Source organism: Rhipicephalus microplus, unplaced genomic scaffold, assembly GCF_043290135.1.
Source record: "Rhipicephalus microplus isolate Deutch F79 unplaced genomic scaffold, USDA_Rmic scaffold_15, whole genome shotgun sequence".
In the NCBI taxonomy this organism is placed as follows: domain Eukaryota; kingdom Metazoa; phylum Arthropoda; class Arachnida; order Ixodida; family Ixodidae; genus Rhipicephalus; species Rhipicephalus microplus.
Window position 1 is genome coordinate 25,739,907 of NW_027464588.1, and position 17,978 is coordinate 25,757,884.

At 44.7% G+C, this 17,978-nt stretch overlaps 1 protein-coding gene across 1 annotated transcript in view; it reads right to left on the bottom strand.

Annotated features, from left to right (window-relative positions):
* Positions 1 to 17,978, bottom strand: part of LOC119173762 (glutamate receptor ionotropic, kainate 2) — a 234,997-nt gene that overhangs the window by 18,374 nt on the left and 198,645 nt on the right. Inside the window, exons 9-10 of the mRNA XM_075883220.1 lie at positions 13,203 to 13,316; positions 11,321 to 11,527 (exon numbers count right to left, since the gene is read on the bottom strand). Coding sequence (XP_075739335.1) covers positions 11,321 to 11,527; positions 13,203 to 13,316 — 321 coding nt within the window. The remainder of the gene's footprint in view (positions 1 to 11,320; positions 11,528 to 13,202; positions 13,317 to 17,978) is intronic.

Sequence of the window (17,978 nt, forward strand, 5' to 3'; positions counted from 1 at the left end):
GGAAAAGATGATATGCGAAGCATGAATGAGAAATGTTGCTATGCCACTTTAAAATCAGCACAACGTTACGAGGTCAAGGTAAATTGTGCCGTACATGAATTCCATGTCATGCCCCGCCATGGTGGTCTAGTGGCTAAGGTACTGGGCTGCTGGCCCGCAGGTCGCGGGATGGAATCTCGGCTGTGGCGGCTGCAGTTCCGATGAAGGCGGAAATGTTTTATGCCCATGTTTTCAGATTTGGGTGCATGTTAAAGAACCCAAGGTGGTCGAAATTTCCGGAGTCCTTCACTACAACATCTCTCATAATCATACGGTGAATTTGGGACGTTAAATCTCACATATCAATCAATCGACTTCCCTGTCATAATTATTATGCTTGGATGGGTCGTTTTTCTTCGTCATGTATTCAGCGTCACGTGACACCAAAAATATTATATGTGGAGCTAGCAAAACGGCCACGAGCACGCTATGAGTGTGGTATGTTGTCTTGTTCTTACATGACACGCGTTTCAGGATTATCAAGTTTGCACCAGCCATAGATTTTGTCATCTATTGAAGTCATGTAGCACAAATTTGGTATATGTGGAGCTAGTAAAACGGCCACGAGCGCATCGCAAGGGACTCAATATCCTTCAACGTAGCGTTGACGTGAATGCACGCTGGGCATAGCACGTTACGTTAGCAAAACGCGAGTACTTTATAGTCTGACACCAGGCGCGACCAGCGTCCGTCCACGCAGCCCGACAGAAACCGGCGCGAAATAGGACATGCGGCATATTTCTTCAGCAATGCGTTACCCAGACAAAACTGCGTCTCCATCGTTTCGTTACGGAGAGACGCTGGGCGCGCTGAAACGCGGATGCGTCAAAGCAACGCAGCGCGGCGCGCATCTGCGAGTCTATGGCAGGACCGGGGCCTGGCGTGACAACGCCGGCGTGCCGCGACGAAATGAACGCCGGTGAGCACGCGCACCGCGTCACGTCGAGATGTATTGGCGCCTTGACTGTGGCATGTAGTCATGTTCTAACATGACACGCATCTCATGATTTAAATGTTTGCAACTGTTACATACCTTCGTCATCCATTGGCGTCACGTAATACCAAATTTGGTATGTGTGAAGCTAGCAAAACGGCCACGAGCGCATCATCAGCGTGGCATGTAGTTATGTTGTTACATGACATGCATATCATGTTTATTATGTTTGCACCAGTATTATACCTTCGTCTTCCATTAACGTCCCGTAATACCAAATTTGATATAAGTGAAGCTAGCGAAACGGCCGCCAGCGCACCAAGAGCCCGACACGTAGTCATGTTGTTACATGACACGCATCTCATAATTATCCTGTTTGTACTAGTTACATACCTTCGTCGTCCATTCACGTACTGTCATACCCAATTTGGTATATGTGACGCTAGCGAAACGGCCACGTGGGCATCATGAGCGTGGCATGGAGTCATGTTGGTATACGACACGCATGCCATATTTTTCATGTTAGCGTCTGTCGCTTATGTTCTACATGCAATCATGCCATACCATACCAGTTTTCCAACATGCCATGTGGACGAAATCACCGCAACAGCTGCAGGACTATGAAATCTAAATCATAGCATTCATGACCTACATTTCACGATTTTCATGTTATGACTAGTCAAATATGCTCTTCATACAGTCCTGTTATGCCATACCAAGTTTGGTATGGATGCCATTATCGAAACGGCCAGGAGAGCTAAAACTCGTGGGTGGCTGGTTAGATAGATAGGTAGATAAATAGATAGATAGATAGATAGATAGATAGATAGATAGATAGATAGATAGATAGATAGATAGATAGATAGATGGATAGATAGATAGATAGATAGATAGATAGATAGATAGATAGATAGATAGATAGATATATAGATAGATAGATAGATAGATAGATAGATAGATGCACTCAAAGTCGTGGAAGTTCGCTATGAAATGCTTCGCAATAAATAAAACTACGACAACCACTAAGTTGTGCCTCTTCCCTTCTTAAGTACGTTAGCTCATCGGAAAAACTTCTTCAGTGTATATATATATACTTGCAAATAAATGAATATCTATATATATATTGTAATGACGAAAACCGAAACTGGAACTCTCTCTGGCACAGACTCGCATGCTAGAGGGAAGACGAGGAGGAGAAAGCAGAATAAGAACAGCCGGCCTGCAGCAAAGGCGTTGTGTCTTATTTCTCCTCGTTACAATGGCGCAGTCGGCAGGATGAAGACGTCTTACGTCCCGGCTTCGTCACCCAGGATACCCGCCGACGTGTAGCCGCGGTAAGCGTCGCTTGAGGACGGCGTCAAGGCCTCCTCGGCGGCTCCAGCACCCGTTCCCGGTACCAGTTCACGATAAGGAACGCCGTCACGCTTCTTCGCTAATGGAACCCGCAAGGCGTCCGTCGCGGCCAGCATCGATCCCAGCACCGACGGATGGCGTCCAGGCCTCCGTTGTGGTTTCGGGGAACTTGCCCAGGGGCGCGACACGTCACGGCAACCATGCGCACGGGCCTCTCTCACCTAGGGATGGCGTACATGCCTCCTCCATACCTGGCAACCTGTCGGCGCTTCAAGCACCCACCGTGTACGGCGTCGAGGCCTACCCGGCGGCGCAACACCGCTTCATCTACGCCACAGTACCAGGTCACAACTCATCACACGGGTTCCGCTTGTCTGGGAACGTCGTTGACGCTTCCAGCGCCCTGGAACCCATGTCCACGAATCCGACCACAGCTGGATTTCCAAGGGACGCCGTCCACGCGTCCTTGGTCAGGAATTGTACCACCTCGAGTACCGCAGTCACTGTATCCTCCGCAGAGGCGGGCCTTGGCTCTTCGTGCGGATCACACGACAGCGCAGCGGAGCTGCAGCATACCATCGCGCAACTCCGCGTCACGACCAACGCCCTCATAGCGTCGAGCTCCAAGCTATGTCCTGCCATCTTGCCAACATTGTGCGCACTCAATGCCATGTTGGCTGCGGCCGCCGCGCAAAACTTCGAGGTAAGCTCGCCCGAGAACCGTCGCAATCTCAGGCGTTCTCTCGCGGAGGTATCGGAGCAAGTGAACTGCTTGGCGGGGGCACATTTCGGAGCTCTGCCCGCCGTCCCGCCATCGCCGATTTCCTTCGCGCTACCGGAATTTCGCGGCTTCCAGGACGACGCCGAGGAATGGGTGGCAACCGTCAACGCTCTCGGAACGACTGAAGAGCAGAAGTGGGACATGGCCATAGATCGCCTGCGGGATGCTGCCGCAGCATGGCACAGGTACGAAGGCGTCGGGCAGCAGTCCTGGGCAGAATGGAGTGCAGCCCTGATTGCCGCTTTCGGACGGATTTCCTGTGACTCCAGCAAGTCCAGCTCGATCTTCCCCGAGGCCGAGGATGGAGCCCAGGCAGCGCCCCGCCTCGAGGCTGCAATCGTTCGTTGCAGCTCGTCAACGGAATGCTGCCAGGAGTTCCCTGCTGCTAACCCTGACCGAAGTGGCTGGAATCCTACACTACAGGTCCCGGACTCTGCATCGGTATTCGACCTGAAAATACCGCCACCAGACCTTCGTCCGGAGATACGGCCCTCGCGCTCGTCGTCTGAGGACATCGAGGCACTCAATCCTATTGTATTAGACACAACTGAACCCTACCAGACCACGATCATGCTCAGCCACGCAGACACTCGGCTACCAAGGAACGTTTCCTTCGAGAAAGCCCAGGTACCTAGCTACGCTGAGGCCACTGCCATCGAGAACTTGCCGAGGACCAGCCCTCCTGCTGTTTCCTCCCAGCATACGATGTTTGCACATGACAGTTCGCCAGAAGCCACCGGCTCGACTACGTCTGGGAGTTCTGCTGTGGTATTTATGCCCAACCATGAGCTGCGTCCCATCTCATTTCAAGAAATGGCCCAAACGTCATCATGGCTGCCTCGCAGAGCATCCCGCTGCAGTTCAGTCCACCAGCGACGGTGGGACAAGTACCAGCGTTTCCAGGTTACTCTGCGACCTTGCCGGAACAGTCAGGGCCGTCCACCTGAACTGCATTCTACGAGTTGTCAGGAAACGTTGTACCATGGTCGAGACCGACCACGACGATGTAGCCAACCTCGCCCACCTGAAGCACTGTCAACTGCTGCAGCTAGCCTTACCTACCAGAACATTGTCGTTTGGCCCAACGACAATGCTAGCAGTCATGGCCGAGTGTAATGACGAAAACCGAAACTGGAACTCTCTCTGGCACAGACTCGCATGCTAGAGGGAAGACGAGGAGGAGAAAGCAGAATAAGAACAGCCGGCCTGCAGCAAAGGCGTTGTGTCTTATTTCTCCTCGTTACAATATATATATATATATATATATATATATATATATATATATATGTGTGTGTGTGTGCGTGTGTGTGTGTGTGTGTGTGTGTGTGTGTGTGTGTGTGTGTGTGTGTGTGTGTGTGTGTGTGTGAGTGTGTGTGTGTTGTAACGCGGACGACTGAAAGAGCGAGGAAAAAGAAGAGGAGCGATGGTGACTCGGCAGTGACGGTAGAGCGCTGACATTTTTCAGTGTAAATAAGCCCATCACATCCGTAACAGCTTTGGTGGAGGTGCTGGGTAACTTGCCACCCGGGACCCCGCAGCAGAAGTTCTTCGAAGAAGCAGACGCTTAGCTGGCCTACCCCCGGACATCAGCATGAACGACGACACAGCAATCCCATTGATGTACTACGCTGCTGCATCCACCAGTGCCACCGACACAGAACAAGATGGCCGTCGACCTCGACAACCAGACTACTGGGCACCTGAGCCTCGAATATTCTCAGGTAAAACTGACGAAGACGTGGACGCTTGCCTAAAACACTTCGACAGACTGAGCCACTACTACAAATGGGGCGTGTCGGCAAAGCTCGTGAATGTAGTATTCTTCCTTGCCGGGACAGCCTTGCTTTGGTTTGAGAACGATGAACATGTCCTCCCCACTTGGGATATATTTTTTAAGGAACTGAAGGCATGCTTTGGGGACACGAGTTCCATGAAAAAGAAAGCTGAGCAAACGCTGTCACGTAGGGCTCAGTTGCCCGGCGATACGTGCACAACCTACATTGAAGAAGTGTTGAAGCTTTGCGGGATTGTCAACGCAAAATGTCTGACGAAGACAAAGTCGGTCATTTGTTAAAAGGCATCGCCGAGGACGTGTACAATTTTCGATAACAAAAGAAAACTTTAACACTCCTTTGATTTTCAGGCAGCAGTGTCGCGCATTCGAGGCGTTGAGGACCCGGAGAATTTTACCCAATTTCGGGCGCTTGGACAATGCTCCCACTGTCGCAAGTGTGGATGTCGCCACCTGCGAAGACATTTCCTTCCTCGTACGTCAGGTAGTTCGAGAAGAGCTCGTACGACTGCAAGTAGGTGACGTTCACCACCAATGCTCGTTGGCCGCGTGCCCCGAACCGCCTCCCTACTGGATGCGAGAGCGCCACGTCGAAAACCACCCACGCACAGAAATTGCAGATTTTACCCCGCGGCTTCCGTTTTCCCCGACGGGTCGCGGCCACCACCGGATGTCATCATATCAACGTGCCGCTGTGGACCTCCGACCGTCGTGAACCAGGCCTCTACCAGAAGATTACTATGCGTCATCACAAAATGTTCCTGCTGAGCACGACCCACCTCCGCGTACTTCTGCCACCTCTTCTGCTGCTAATGTAAGCCGACAAGTCCCCGTTTGCTACACACGTGGTCTCCCAGGACATATTTCGCGCTCCTGTCCCGAACACCGAACAGCCGCCTGCACATCCGTAAATATATATATATATATACATATATATATTCTCCCTTCCGTATATATATATATATACGGAAGGGAGAAAGCACGACGTACGACGAAACACTTTTAATGATCACATACATTTCAGTCACTGACGAAGGCTGGCCCACCAGGCGAAACGTATGTGTTTATTAAAAGTGTTTGGTCGTACGTCGTGCTTTCTCGCTTCCGTGTTTACTACGGAGCCAGTGCGCTTCCTTCCTCACTTTGCATATATATATATATATATATATATATATATATATATATATAATACTTTACTGATATCATGATTTGGCTGCCCGACACTTTACGGACATACTTATTGCTATTGTGAAAAATATATCGCGCTATCCGATGGCAATATTTTGCCGAGGTTGCTGGCAAGACAGAGTGGTCTGTTAGATGTGTAAAGTCTTTCAAAGAGAACTGGTTATCCTAATACTTTTATTCGGCGTAGCTTACTACTAACTGCTCATGTTATTCCGCTTCCTCTGTAATGAGCAGAACATGGCCCCGCATGGCAAGAATTGTTATAAAATAAAATGTGTTTCATCATCACTAGCCATTGCCGGGAGCTGTAAAGCTTACGTGAGCTTGTTTTTAGTTAGACGAGGGTGTGCAAAACGGAAAAAAAACTTGTGTCAATATGTTTGACGCTGTAGATTCGGAACAATGCATGTTACACAAGTAAAGGGTATTCTGACAAAAAAAAGAACATTAGGTAGATACAAACGTTCCAGTAAATGAATCAACTATCGGAGCTCCAACGACACATTGCAGAAAACGCGAGAAGTTTTTTTCTTTTTATCTTACACTCGCAGCGAGGTTTTTCTGCTAAGGCAACATAAGAAGGTGAGGGGAAAGCTCTCCTACTAATACGATAAGTGAAGATCAAAGGACTAGGTACTTCGAAACGGCGACAGAGCTGGAATTAAAACACAGGCTCACTTCCGAAAGTGACCATGCTAGCACGTTCCGCAGAAGCGAAAGCCAGCCGAGCTGCAAACGTAAAGGCGGGGGTTTCTAGGAAAACAACACCTCTTGCTGGCACGGATGACTTTCTCGAAAGTCCTGCTGGTGGTAAGTTCTGTATCATACTCTGTACCTTTTTTAGCGCTTAGAAGACAGTGCTGAGTTTCTAAGCACGTCATGAAGTAGTTTTCTAAAGTAGATTAGCTCCCATGAGTCATTCGGAGCTCTGCACGTAAACATCTTTTGGCTGAAGCCCAGGCCGCATATAAGGCCTGTCACGGTTAACATTAAAAATTAAACACACTAGTTTATCTGAAAAAATTACACGTACTTGCTCTTGCCTTGTTACCAGAATTATTCAACGCCGTTGATGCCTTTTCAGAAACTCTGTTTTCTAGACCTAAATAATGTAACAATTTCTTAGGTTTTTTTACATGTTACAAAAAATAATAAAAAATTTTTGTGTATGAAAACACAGTTCTATCTCCTGGTCGAAGCGGAATGACCTTGTTTGTAGCAAGAGCAGAATGCATAGAAGCGCTATGAATGATGAGGTGCTTAAAGCACGAAGAAACGCTGCGTCTGTAAAAGGAGTCTTAGCCAGAACGTGCTGTATGGAACCCAAAAGCCATGTGAGATATTTATCAGAAACAGGGAGCTTTCGTGCAAGTGCTGGAGCACCACAGCCTACAAAAATACCACATATGCCAGAACGAACGACGCTATCAAAGCGATACTTATAGACCTGCAGGAAGTAGTTAACACACATAGCTCTGTATTCCCTGCCAAGAGTCGTTGGTATGTCCGTCTACGTCAGTCACGTGTCTTCAATACTGATTGAGAGCAGCTTTGACATGGACACTTAAGGAGATTGTAAACTGCTCAATAATATTTAGACTGATGGGCTGCCTCAGTATACCTTGAATAATCAAGCACCAATGACTATACTATCTATGACTTCAACCATTTGAAAAAACAAAACCACGGGTCCGAAACACAGTGAGGCTAGGAACTCGTCATACCGTCTCATTGAGGAGCAACAGGCCACGTTCACAAAAACTAGGCTGCTGTCTGAGAACGACAACTTGTCAGAGCTAGTGATGAGTACGATTTTTGCGAATTTGCGCTGCATTTTGCAAACGATTAACAATATCAATATTCAAATACTGGTTTTGGCGTTGCATGGTGAGCACAACATAAATATAGGCTCACTAACAAGTGCAGCGTGGAGCTATAAATACTTACGATGCTACTGGTGACTTTCCCGTGCCATGTGGCGGTAATAGCTGCTAAAGGCCTTCCTCAAACTGCAGGCAACTCAATGGCATAAACAAATGAAAAGTTCACAGATAAATTGTACTATAGTTCTTATTTGGACTGGTTAGTACATGATCAACGATGACAAAAAATAGCGCGTAACAATAGACAGAGACAGAGACATCTCTGTCACTGTCCCGTGTTACGCGCCGTTTCTTTTTTTTAGTTCGTCGTCTAAGATCAAACAATGCTGTATGTGCAACCTGTGAAACAACTTAGACCCCTTAGGCAGTATTGCAGGCTATTTTCTCTAGCAAGATGTCACTATTTCAAACTGAACGCAAACCAAAAGCACTCCAGTCAAACCCACTGAGAGAGTCCGTTGAATTCACAACAGTAGATAAATGTACGTTGACGTGCACTGCTGAACAGCGCTTCAGTGAAACAAAATGAAAGTGCTTAGAACGAAAAAGGGAAGCGTTTGAGGAGGCTTATTGGAAAACGTTCTCGTTAGCGCTCCAAGCGAAAACGGACTGCAAGGTGTGTAAACATGAGTTCATGAAAGACGCGAAATCTATAGGCGACAGCGAGTGACGCTGCTTTGATGTCCTTGCAATCCCCGTCTTGCAGAGCTTCCTGCCTTCCGTTAGAGGCTTATGTAGTACACTGCTTGAGGCCTTCACTTTTAAGCTTGTGGGCGCAGAGATTAAGGCGTCAAGTACTCTGTGTGATGAAAAATGGCATATGCACTCTATAGGCTCTCCTTCTGGTCAGCCGCTTTCACGGCATTCTTCGACGGCGCACAGTTTTTTCCCAGACATATATAAACACTCCTCAGGTTTTTGTGTAAACAGCCAACCGGCTCCTGCGTCCTAGGTTTATGTTGGCTGCCACGATCGATTCTAGCGCTTCTTCATAGCAGACTTTTACACTGAAAATAGGAAAGCTTCTGACGTCCTTGCTTGAGCAGTGCCACATCCTCTCCCAACGGGATGAGAGGGTGCGTAGCTAAGCCGAGTTGTGCGCCCTCTCTCTTCATTGGAAAAAAAATGGGAGCATATCCTCGGAGTGAATGATGGAGAGTGGGGCGAAACATTCGTCCGTCCATGCGTCCGTCTGTGTGACCGTCTAATCGTCTGTTCGTGCGCCCGTCCCTGCGTTCGTTCATGCATCCGCCCCTGCGTCCGTTCATGCGTCCATCCATGGATCTGTCTGTGTGTCCGTTCGTTAATCTATTCAACACTCCAAATCCCACCATCTCGCATCTTTTTATCATATATTCCGCATATAGAAGCACCGCCATTCAGTGAACATTCCAAGGACTATACGAGAGGTGGCACACGCAAACTTTCTTACGGCTTGCGCTTCGGGTCCCCTTCCCACCTTTAACCACCTCGAGTTCATGGTATATAATAGTTCACTGTATTCATGGCACTTCGGCCCAATGCTCGCTAAGCCTTTCTAAAACCAAGGAGGTTACGCCCAGCGAGTATAACGTAGCAACCTTTTCCTGTCACATAGTGCTCAATGTACATGCCAGTGGCTGCTATTGTGAAATGAGATACAGGAGGATTCAGCTTTTAATTTCTTACGGCTTGCGCTTCGTGTCAGCTTCCCCTCTTTAACCACCTCGAATTCATTCATAGTATATGCTAGCTCATTGTATTCATGGCCTTGCGGCTCAACGCTCGCTAATCCTTTTTAAAACTAAGGAGGTTACACCCAGCGAGTATAATGTAGCAACCCTTTCTTGTCCGATAGTGCTCAATGTACATGCCAATGGCTCCTAATGGGGATCCCAGCGTGCGCGTTGACTAAAAGCCGAATGCTCCTGTCTCGCATTCCCCATTAGCAGCCATTGGCATGTACATTGAGTGCTATTTTTTATTGTTAAACAACGCACAGAGGAAATCTCTCACCGGCACCAGCTTGGAGGTCAAATGTTATACCTATTTCGGGCATGTGCCACTGGTGGTTACGTACTACGAGGGACGCACAAGCCACGCCATAAGGAGCTTCGCCCCTAAAAGGCGTGGCGCCGCGTCCAAAAGCCACGCACCGGTGCGATGAAGGCCTGACCACACGCACCCGTTGCAGAACGTCCGCGCGTTTCTTCGTGTGTCTTTATGAGAGAAGGTGCGCAGCTTTTCGTACCCACGCACCCTCCCTCTTCATGAGGAAAGGGTGCGGCACCGCGTCAACAAGCCGCGCGCTCACGCGCTGCAACAGATGCGTGTGGTCGGGCTTTAACAATACACAGGAAGCGTTTTTTTGAAATGTTAGCAAAGTGGTGCTCATGCGCATGTGGCTCTGGACGCTCACGTAACAAGCTATGTTGAAGTGAAAACTACGGTGGGTCCCACTTCACACGGTGCTCTCACAAGCCGAAAGTGGGACATGGCGCTCTAAAGCCGTGTTCGAACAATTGACGATCGTGCAGACCAGCAGAGACCAGCAGACTAGGTTTTAATCCTTGATATAAGTTTATTTTAGCTACCGATATAATAGTAAAAGAAAAGATACAAATATGTTAGCGTCAGTACGCCTTTACAACTTCAGATGTCATATGTCATCTGTAACATTGAGCACTTCATCACCTCGGCAAATTTCCGAGGCCCCGAGCCCATGGTTGCCAGGTTCTTGCCCAGTGCTTGCTCGATATGAACATAACTGAAGCACGTCAATGGGTTCTACAAACAACTGGGAGAGCCGTACACTTGCTATGACCCCACGGGTGAAATATTTTATGTTTGAAATGTTTTGTGCGAAGTGAATAGATTTGCTCGACAACGAATAAAGGCAATATCAAAAATAGTGCATTTATGGCAATTCCGACTTCACAAAAACGGAAATTGTATTCCTCATTTCTACGAGCGTGTTACAGTTCTTTCTTTGAGGCGTTCTAATGTTCTACAGGCTCATGAACGTTGAAAATGACATGAAACTTAGATTGCCCTCGAAAACAGCGTTCCGGGGACAGAAACTGCGGATAATCAAACTGAACGCTGTGTTTAAAAAAGAGAGACAGGAAGAAGGAAAGAAAGGAAGGAAAAGAAAGCAACAAAGAAAGAAGGGAAGTAGGCACCCCGCCATTTCTCGAGTAAAGTGAGGACTTCTGAAATATTTGGATGTAGCTCACACTTCACGATAGGCCTGATGAAAAGCTGCATTTTGTTGGACACAGGCAGGCACGTCATTTGGCCAATAGGATACTTCGATACTCCGAGTATCAGATCATCCGATACTCGTTGTCATTTGCATTATTAGTACTCACCCTATCCATGACTTCCCTGATGATACCACTCCACTCTCCACGTGCGTTTACTACACCATAGGTACCGTCGCGCACAAGGCGCAGTTCAAAGCGGAATCCAAGCAGGAGCGCCATCTGTCGCAGAATATCGACGCAATATCCGTCCAACCTGTCTTCACCGGCTGATGACGTCTTCGAGTCCTTGCGCAACAAAACGTATGGTTCACTCTGCGCAACAAAGAGTAAAGTCAGAACACGACGTAAGGAACGAAGATATTGTGTGTGCTAAAAGGCTTATATAAATCCAAAGCAAAGAAACTGAACAAAAAACTAAACAGGGCAGAGAGTAACGCTTTAATTCTTTTACATCTTTTGATTTGTCAGATGTCAGGCACCTAACTCGAGCACGAAAAAAAACGTTTCTTCACGTAACAGGGTGTTTTAATAAGTTTTTACTTGAAGTGATAACCTATTACTCCAATATCTCCTCAGTGTGCGCTAATTGTGCGCTAATTTCGTAATCAGGCACAAGCCACACTTCCTCGTCACGATTGCGTTTGGGAGGCTTTAGCAGTCTGCCAGGACAGTTAATATTTAACATGGTAGCGTTTGATACGAGCATTCATGCATCAATTTATATTTACAAGCCTAATTGCGTTTATCGTAATGCGCAATTTCATACTTGATCACGTTAGGAAATTACGAACATAATATCACACAACAAAAGGGGCATGTTTTTCTCCCTTAATCACATATAGCTGGTCTCAAGGAGCATGATGCTTCATGCTTTTGTTTTATGAAGCCATTAGCCTCCCTCATTGACCTTTTCTAGCTGGAAAAATACCAATATATGACATGTAGAAAGAGCCAAGAATTTCGCCTTGTAGAAAAGTACTTTACACTAATAACGGTGCTGCTGCACCCCAAAGGTAACAGTCCTTTTTCATAAGGCCGAAATTGTGAAATAAACTGCCGAAGATCGCTCAAGTTGTTTGTCCTCGAAAATTAATACACACACGGTGGATGTTCACTGTTGCACAGGAAGCAGAAAATTGAAATAAACAACGTTTGCTTGATAACATGTGAACTATCGGGTCATATATTATGCAGCATCGGAAGTCGAAAATATATCAGTTCTGCAATTGTGCCTTGTGACTGTAACTACGGCTTTAGGTGACAGCCATGTATATTAGGAATTCTTCATCAATCTTTAGCCCTAGCAACGTGTTTTGGTATGCTGGCAGTAGAAGGAATCATCACCCTGAAATGCACAAAACATTCAAGCGCTGAATTGTGGATGTGATCGGCTGGGACAGAACGACGGGTCACTATTTTCTTCAGCATAATATTTAAAGCTTGAATACAAAACTATACCGGTAGTGCTACAGTCGGACCTTTTGATAAGATATATGCACCTGAGAGAAATGTTCTGCTTTATATGAGGTGTTCGTTGCAAAAAAACTGCACGACGTTTGCTTATCAAGACCTAGTTCATTATACGCACGCTGGTGTCCCTTAGGACTGTATGTGCCTTAAATCAGTGTCTCTCATAAATGCTGTTTACTATAGACCTAAAAAGGATCCGTTAACATTACTAAGGCTGGTTCACGTTTGCCCCCCCCCCCTAAAAACGTAGCCATACATTCCGAATAACCACGCGTATGATTATTATTGCCACGCATTCGGAGTTTGCTAAAAAAATGGTTTGATGGCCACTAAAATAAGTGGTTTGAATTTCCGCTCGATCCAGTTTATTTTAACTATTCAAGACATATCTCTAGAGTTCCATTAGCTAAACATATAGTAAAACTGTATTTGCACGTGCATACAATACATCTTCAATCGACCACGTTTATACTACACACAAAATAAGGTAACGGCGAAAAAAAAACTGAGTACGCACCACGATAGTAACAACGCGCAGTGTTTTATTGCGCAGTGTGTGAGCTACCTCCTCGTAAACCTCGCTTTGATTCTTGCTGTAATGAACGCCGCTGCGCTCATCCCAGGTGCCAACCTGAAACAAAAAACAGGAAAGCGAGAAAAATAGAGACTCTGTTTAAAGAATCCTTGACACGGTCTATCGAAAATACGTGCTTTTTCAGCGAAAGCTAGAAGAAGCTGTTTATTTATTTATTTATTTATTTATTTATTTATTCAGATACCCCTAAGGGCCCTCTCACAGGAGGGTATTACATAGGGGGGGGGGGGGGCTATAACACATACAGGTACATGAAATGATTAATAGAACCAGAAAACACGCAAACTAAACACCATACAGCTACTAAATACATTAAAATAAATATAAGGTCAATATTCTTACCGCATAATCTTAAATAATCAGAAGAAATAATAAGAGTCAAACAATTAAAATTGAATTACACAAAGAAGGAAATAGAGTCACAAGAGTACAATAAAACGCAATCTAGCTTACTACAAACATATGCGCCAGTAAGCATAAAGGAATGGCATCATCACCAAAAACACGTGTGAATAACTGAATTAGGCAAACACAGCAATAAATAACACGAACCATGAATATACGCAGTTTCTACAAAAAACACGGTTTGCAGAAAAAAGGAAAAAGGGGGGAGGGAATGCCGCAAAAGGTTCACACGCTTGCACTCATGTTTAGTAGGTACTGAAATTCAGTGATATCGGTGACGGTTGCAATGTTTGAAGGTAAGTCATTCCACTCGGTTATTGTGCGCGGTATGAAGGATCTAGCATAATGAAAAGTGCGACAAGGGAAGCGTTCGATTTTAAAGGGATGATCGCGGCGCGGAAAGATGGCAGGGGGTGGCCTAAAGAAATCCTCGTGAAGTGATGTGTGATGGTAGAGCTTATGAAGTAGTGAAGTAGTTATGTCTATATGTGCTTTACAGAGAAAGCTAGAAGTGGTGGGTCTATTATGCCTTTAAAGATACGAATATTGGGCCTTCAAAAAGCTTTACAGCGAAAAAAAACCGTGGAAATCACTGGCTCCCTTTAAATTCTGCCCTCCGCCAGCAGCCAGCATTTCGCCATGGTACCTGTGACGTGGCGTGGAGCAAGGAACAGTGTCATTGACTTGCACCACAGTTTCAGCCACTCCAAATAGTGAAACTCCGAAGTCTAAAAGAAAAAGAGCTGAGACATCTCAATTTCACGCCCAGCTGATGACGGAAAAACACCGTTAACTAGAATAGAGCCGCTCGCATGGCAAGCTCCTTGTTAAGTCACGCCTTGCAAGTGTCCCAGTGTTGGCCTATTCTCAAGCAGGCCGAGAATTTGTAAAAATATACAGTAATAAATTAACTTATTCATCAAATGCTGTAAATTGAGCCAGCCTATTCGTGAATGCTAAAAAAATTAACGCACGCAAGGCTTATTACGATCCAAAATTGGCTGCCATGACGCCTTCGTAAGTATAGAGAAACTCGCCTGCATAAGTGCCATGGTACGTTATTTCTTTTTGTAATATTATGGCGTTTCGTGGGCATTGTTTTAAAAATCAACGTTTTTATCAGGTAGCATGCTTTAGCTTTGGTGCAACAATTTTGTAGTGAGAATTTAAATTGATAGGTAATAAACTCAAGTTAAAACAAAGCAAGGAATAAAGCAACTGCACCAACTGCACCAGAAAGTGTTCTCTTTCTTTAATGCTATTATAAGCAACGCAAATTTACCTTTTTTCACTCTTAGGAGGGGTTTCATTTAGCCACTCTGCGAAAGGGTACGCAAAGAAACACTGAAGGCTGATAAAAATATCCTCTTTTCAAACGAAAGGAGCTGATCTACTGCTCGATAGTAAAGGTAAGACAGTCTTGCAGTCATTCGCAATTACTAACTTAGGTGGCTGAAACTATATAGATGAGAGCTGTATTTAAGAAGCTCAAGGAATTTATTGCTCCCAGACCAGATTAGGATGAAGGTTCACTAGATTTGATGAAATCCTCGGTAGTGCTGCGGCCTAGTTTTTGCACACGCTAAAAGGAATAGTAAGATTAAGCTACAAAGAATAAGAACTATGGTCACTAGTCATTTGAGTGCATGTTTTTGTGCTTCCTTGTATTCCTTTGATTTATTTTAGGCGTGTTCCTTCTTCACTATATACACAAATTTACACAAGAAACGTGTCTTGTCGTTAAGAGCGAAAGAACAAAATGCGGAATTCACGCCACAAATTTGCCTTAAAGCTATCAATAGTGCCGTGAAAAAATGCGTCCAGTCAAAAAAGTAAAATGCGCTTAGCACGTTTGAAAAAAAAAGCGCGAACAAAACACGCGTGCAGCAATTGGGCTATCGACGTATAAAAATGATGCCGACACAAATATAAACGAAAGCATTTTTTCCAACTCGGCTTGGAGTTCCGACCACAAAATTTTTCAGGCTCGTAGCAGCGAGGCATTCATACGCTGAATAAGTCAGGAGGCACTCTTTGGAAGTGAAGAAGACACGACTTGGTAGATGTCGTTACGGGTGTTTCAAATTTCGCGCGCGTGGGTTGTGGCAAGAATACCTTGGGCGCGCAAAATACATAGGGTCATGTTTTGCGTTTTTTTTAGCTGCAGTGGTGAACTGCGTGGAAGAGCGTAACTTGTTCCCATTATCCCATTATAATGCTAGGAAACGAGTGGCCCTAAATATACAGAGCCGACTTTCGCTTTCATACTTGCTTATCCGTGAGCATTATGGAGACGTACGAACGAGTGCATATGAAATAACTGTGCCAGTATACTTTGCTATATTTAGCTGTATTGCTATATTTGTTTATTTCCTGACTCAATAAAGTGTGCGAATGGTAAACCAATTTCTAGGAACGGTGATGAAGATGGTAATAAGAATTATGGGCTTATCTCTACACTGCCATCATTACGTAAACTAATTGAACTTCTGTTTGTAGAGCTTTTTAATGCTTACCTTTTAAAATTTAATGTCCTAGAGGCTTCCCACTTCGGTTTACGTCATGAAAGCTTCACGAACTCTGTTCTGCTCTTGTTGACCTACTTCATTAAACATTCCCTTGATTGCGGTAGCTTCTTGGGTTCAGCAATTTTTAATTTAACTGAAGCATTTAGCCCACTGAATCACTCAATTTTTTTCGATCAGTTAGAATTTTATGGTTTAGCAGACCACTTTTAAACTTTGTTAACGTTACTTGTTTACCCAAAAAAAAACGTGGTCTTTACTGGTGGCTCTTGCTCTAACATTGTGATTACTAATCAAGGTGTTTCTCAGGGATAAATTCTTGGTCACCTCCAATTTATTATTTATAATAATGATCTCCCTGATGTCATATGTTGATCACATTGTGCTTTGTACGTTTACGACATTGCAGTATTATGTAAGTCTAAAGCAGTTCCAACTTAATTATCAAAACTAAACTCTGTTCTCAGCGATGTTCTTTTGTGGTTTAACAACAATGACTTAACTATAAACCCCTTTAAAACTCAGTTCATGTTTTAAGATATTCGCAAATCCATTTATTATTTCTACTGCTATAACTATGGTTCCTAATACTATCTATGATTTTGATCTATGCTCTTGTCAGTGTAAGTTTAAACAGAACTCTTCATTTTGGCATAAGCTTGATAGACACAAAAACAATATTGCTTTTGGTAATCGTACATTAAGTATGGGTATGCCATATTTCTCCACAAATGAGTAATTATGGTTTACATCTCATCTGTTCGTAGTCATTTTAACTATGGCCTAAATACCTGGGCGAACACCTATCGCTCGCACATAGGGTCTGTTCAACACATACAGAACCAAGCGATCCGCATTTTCACTTTTAGCCCTCGTCACTTGACGCTATTCCATTGCTTAGGCAATAGTGTGTGTACTAGTAAGGTATTCGAATTTCACTGTACTTGTATTTTTTTCATTATATTTTCCCGTCAGTTACCTTTCAACCTCACCAAATGTGATTTAGTAATAAACACTAACCACACTAGCTTTGAATTAAAACGCCTATTACCTTAAGGTCACGTAGGTGGTGCATAGCAAGTTCGAAAATAATTCATGCACTAGGTTTTTGAAGTGAACAGGGTATTTCTATCAAGTTCAACTCTTGAATGGGAAGCTTTAGGGATCCTAAATTATATTATTATTATTAATATTATTATTATTATTATTATTATTATTATTATTATTATTATTATTATTATTATTATTATTATTATTATTATTATTATTATTATTATTATTATTATTATTATTATTATCTGTGTGACACCCACCACATAATCATAAGACACGCCGGAAAAAGGGCTCCGGATTCATTTTCCTCGCCTGTATTCTTTTAAAGCACGTATTTGTATAGGCACTCGAGAGCTCTCACGTTTCGTTACCGTAGACAGCGGTCGCCGTTACTGGAAATCGAACCAACTTCCCGAGCTTAGCATTGCGATACGCACCACCAATTAATCATGCCCTGTCCAAGCGTACGTGCCCAAAAGTACGCTTAAGTGTCTCCATATCTTTTTTTTTCTGTAGTAGGAGTGTCATGGTCACTCTAGCTGAATTCTTCCGTCGCCTTCACCGTGAAGTTCTCTATAAACTCTAAGGGTGATAATTACCCATGTCTATTATGTGCAACTTGTGAGGGCAGCCGATGATCACAGCTTCAGCTAAAAGAAAAAGTGTCGGCCATCTTACGTCGCTTGATAGGCGTGTAGAGGGTACAGAGGATTGT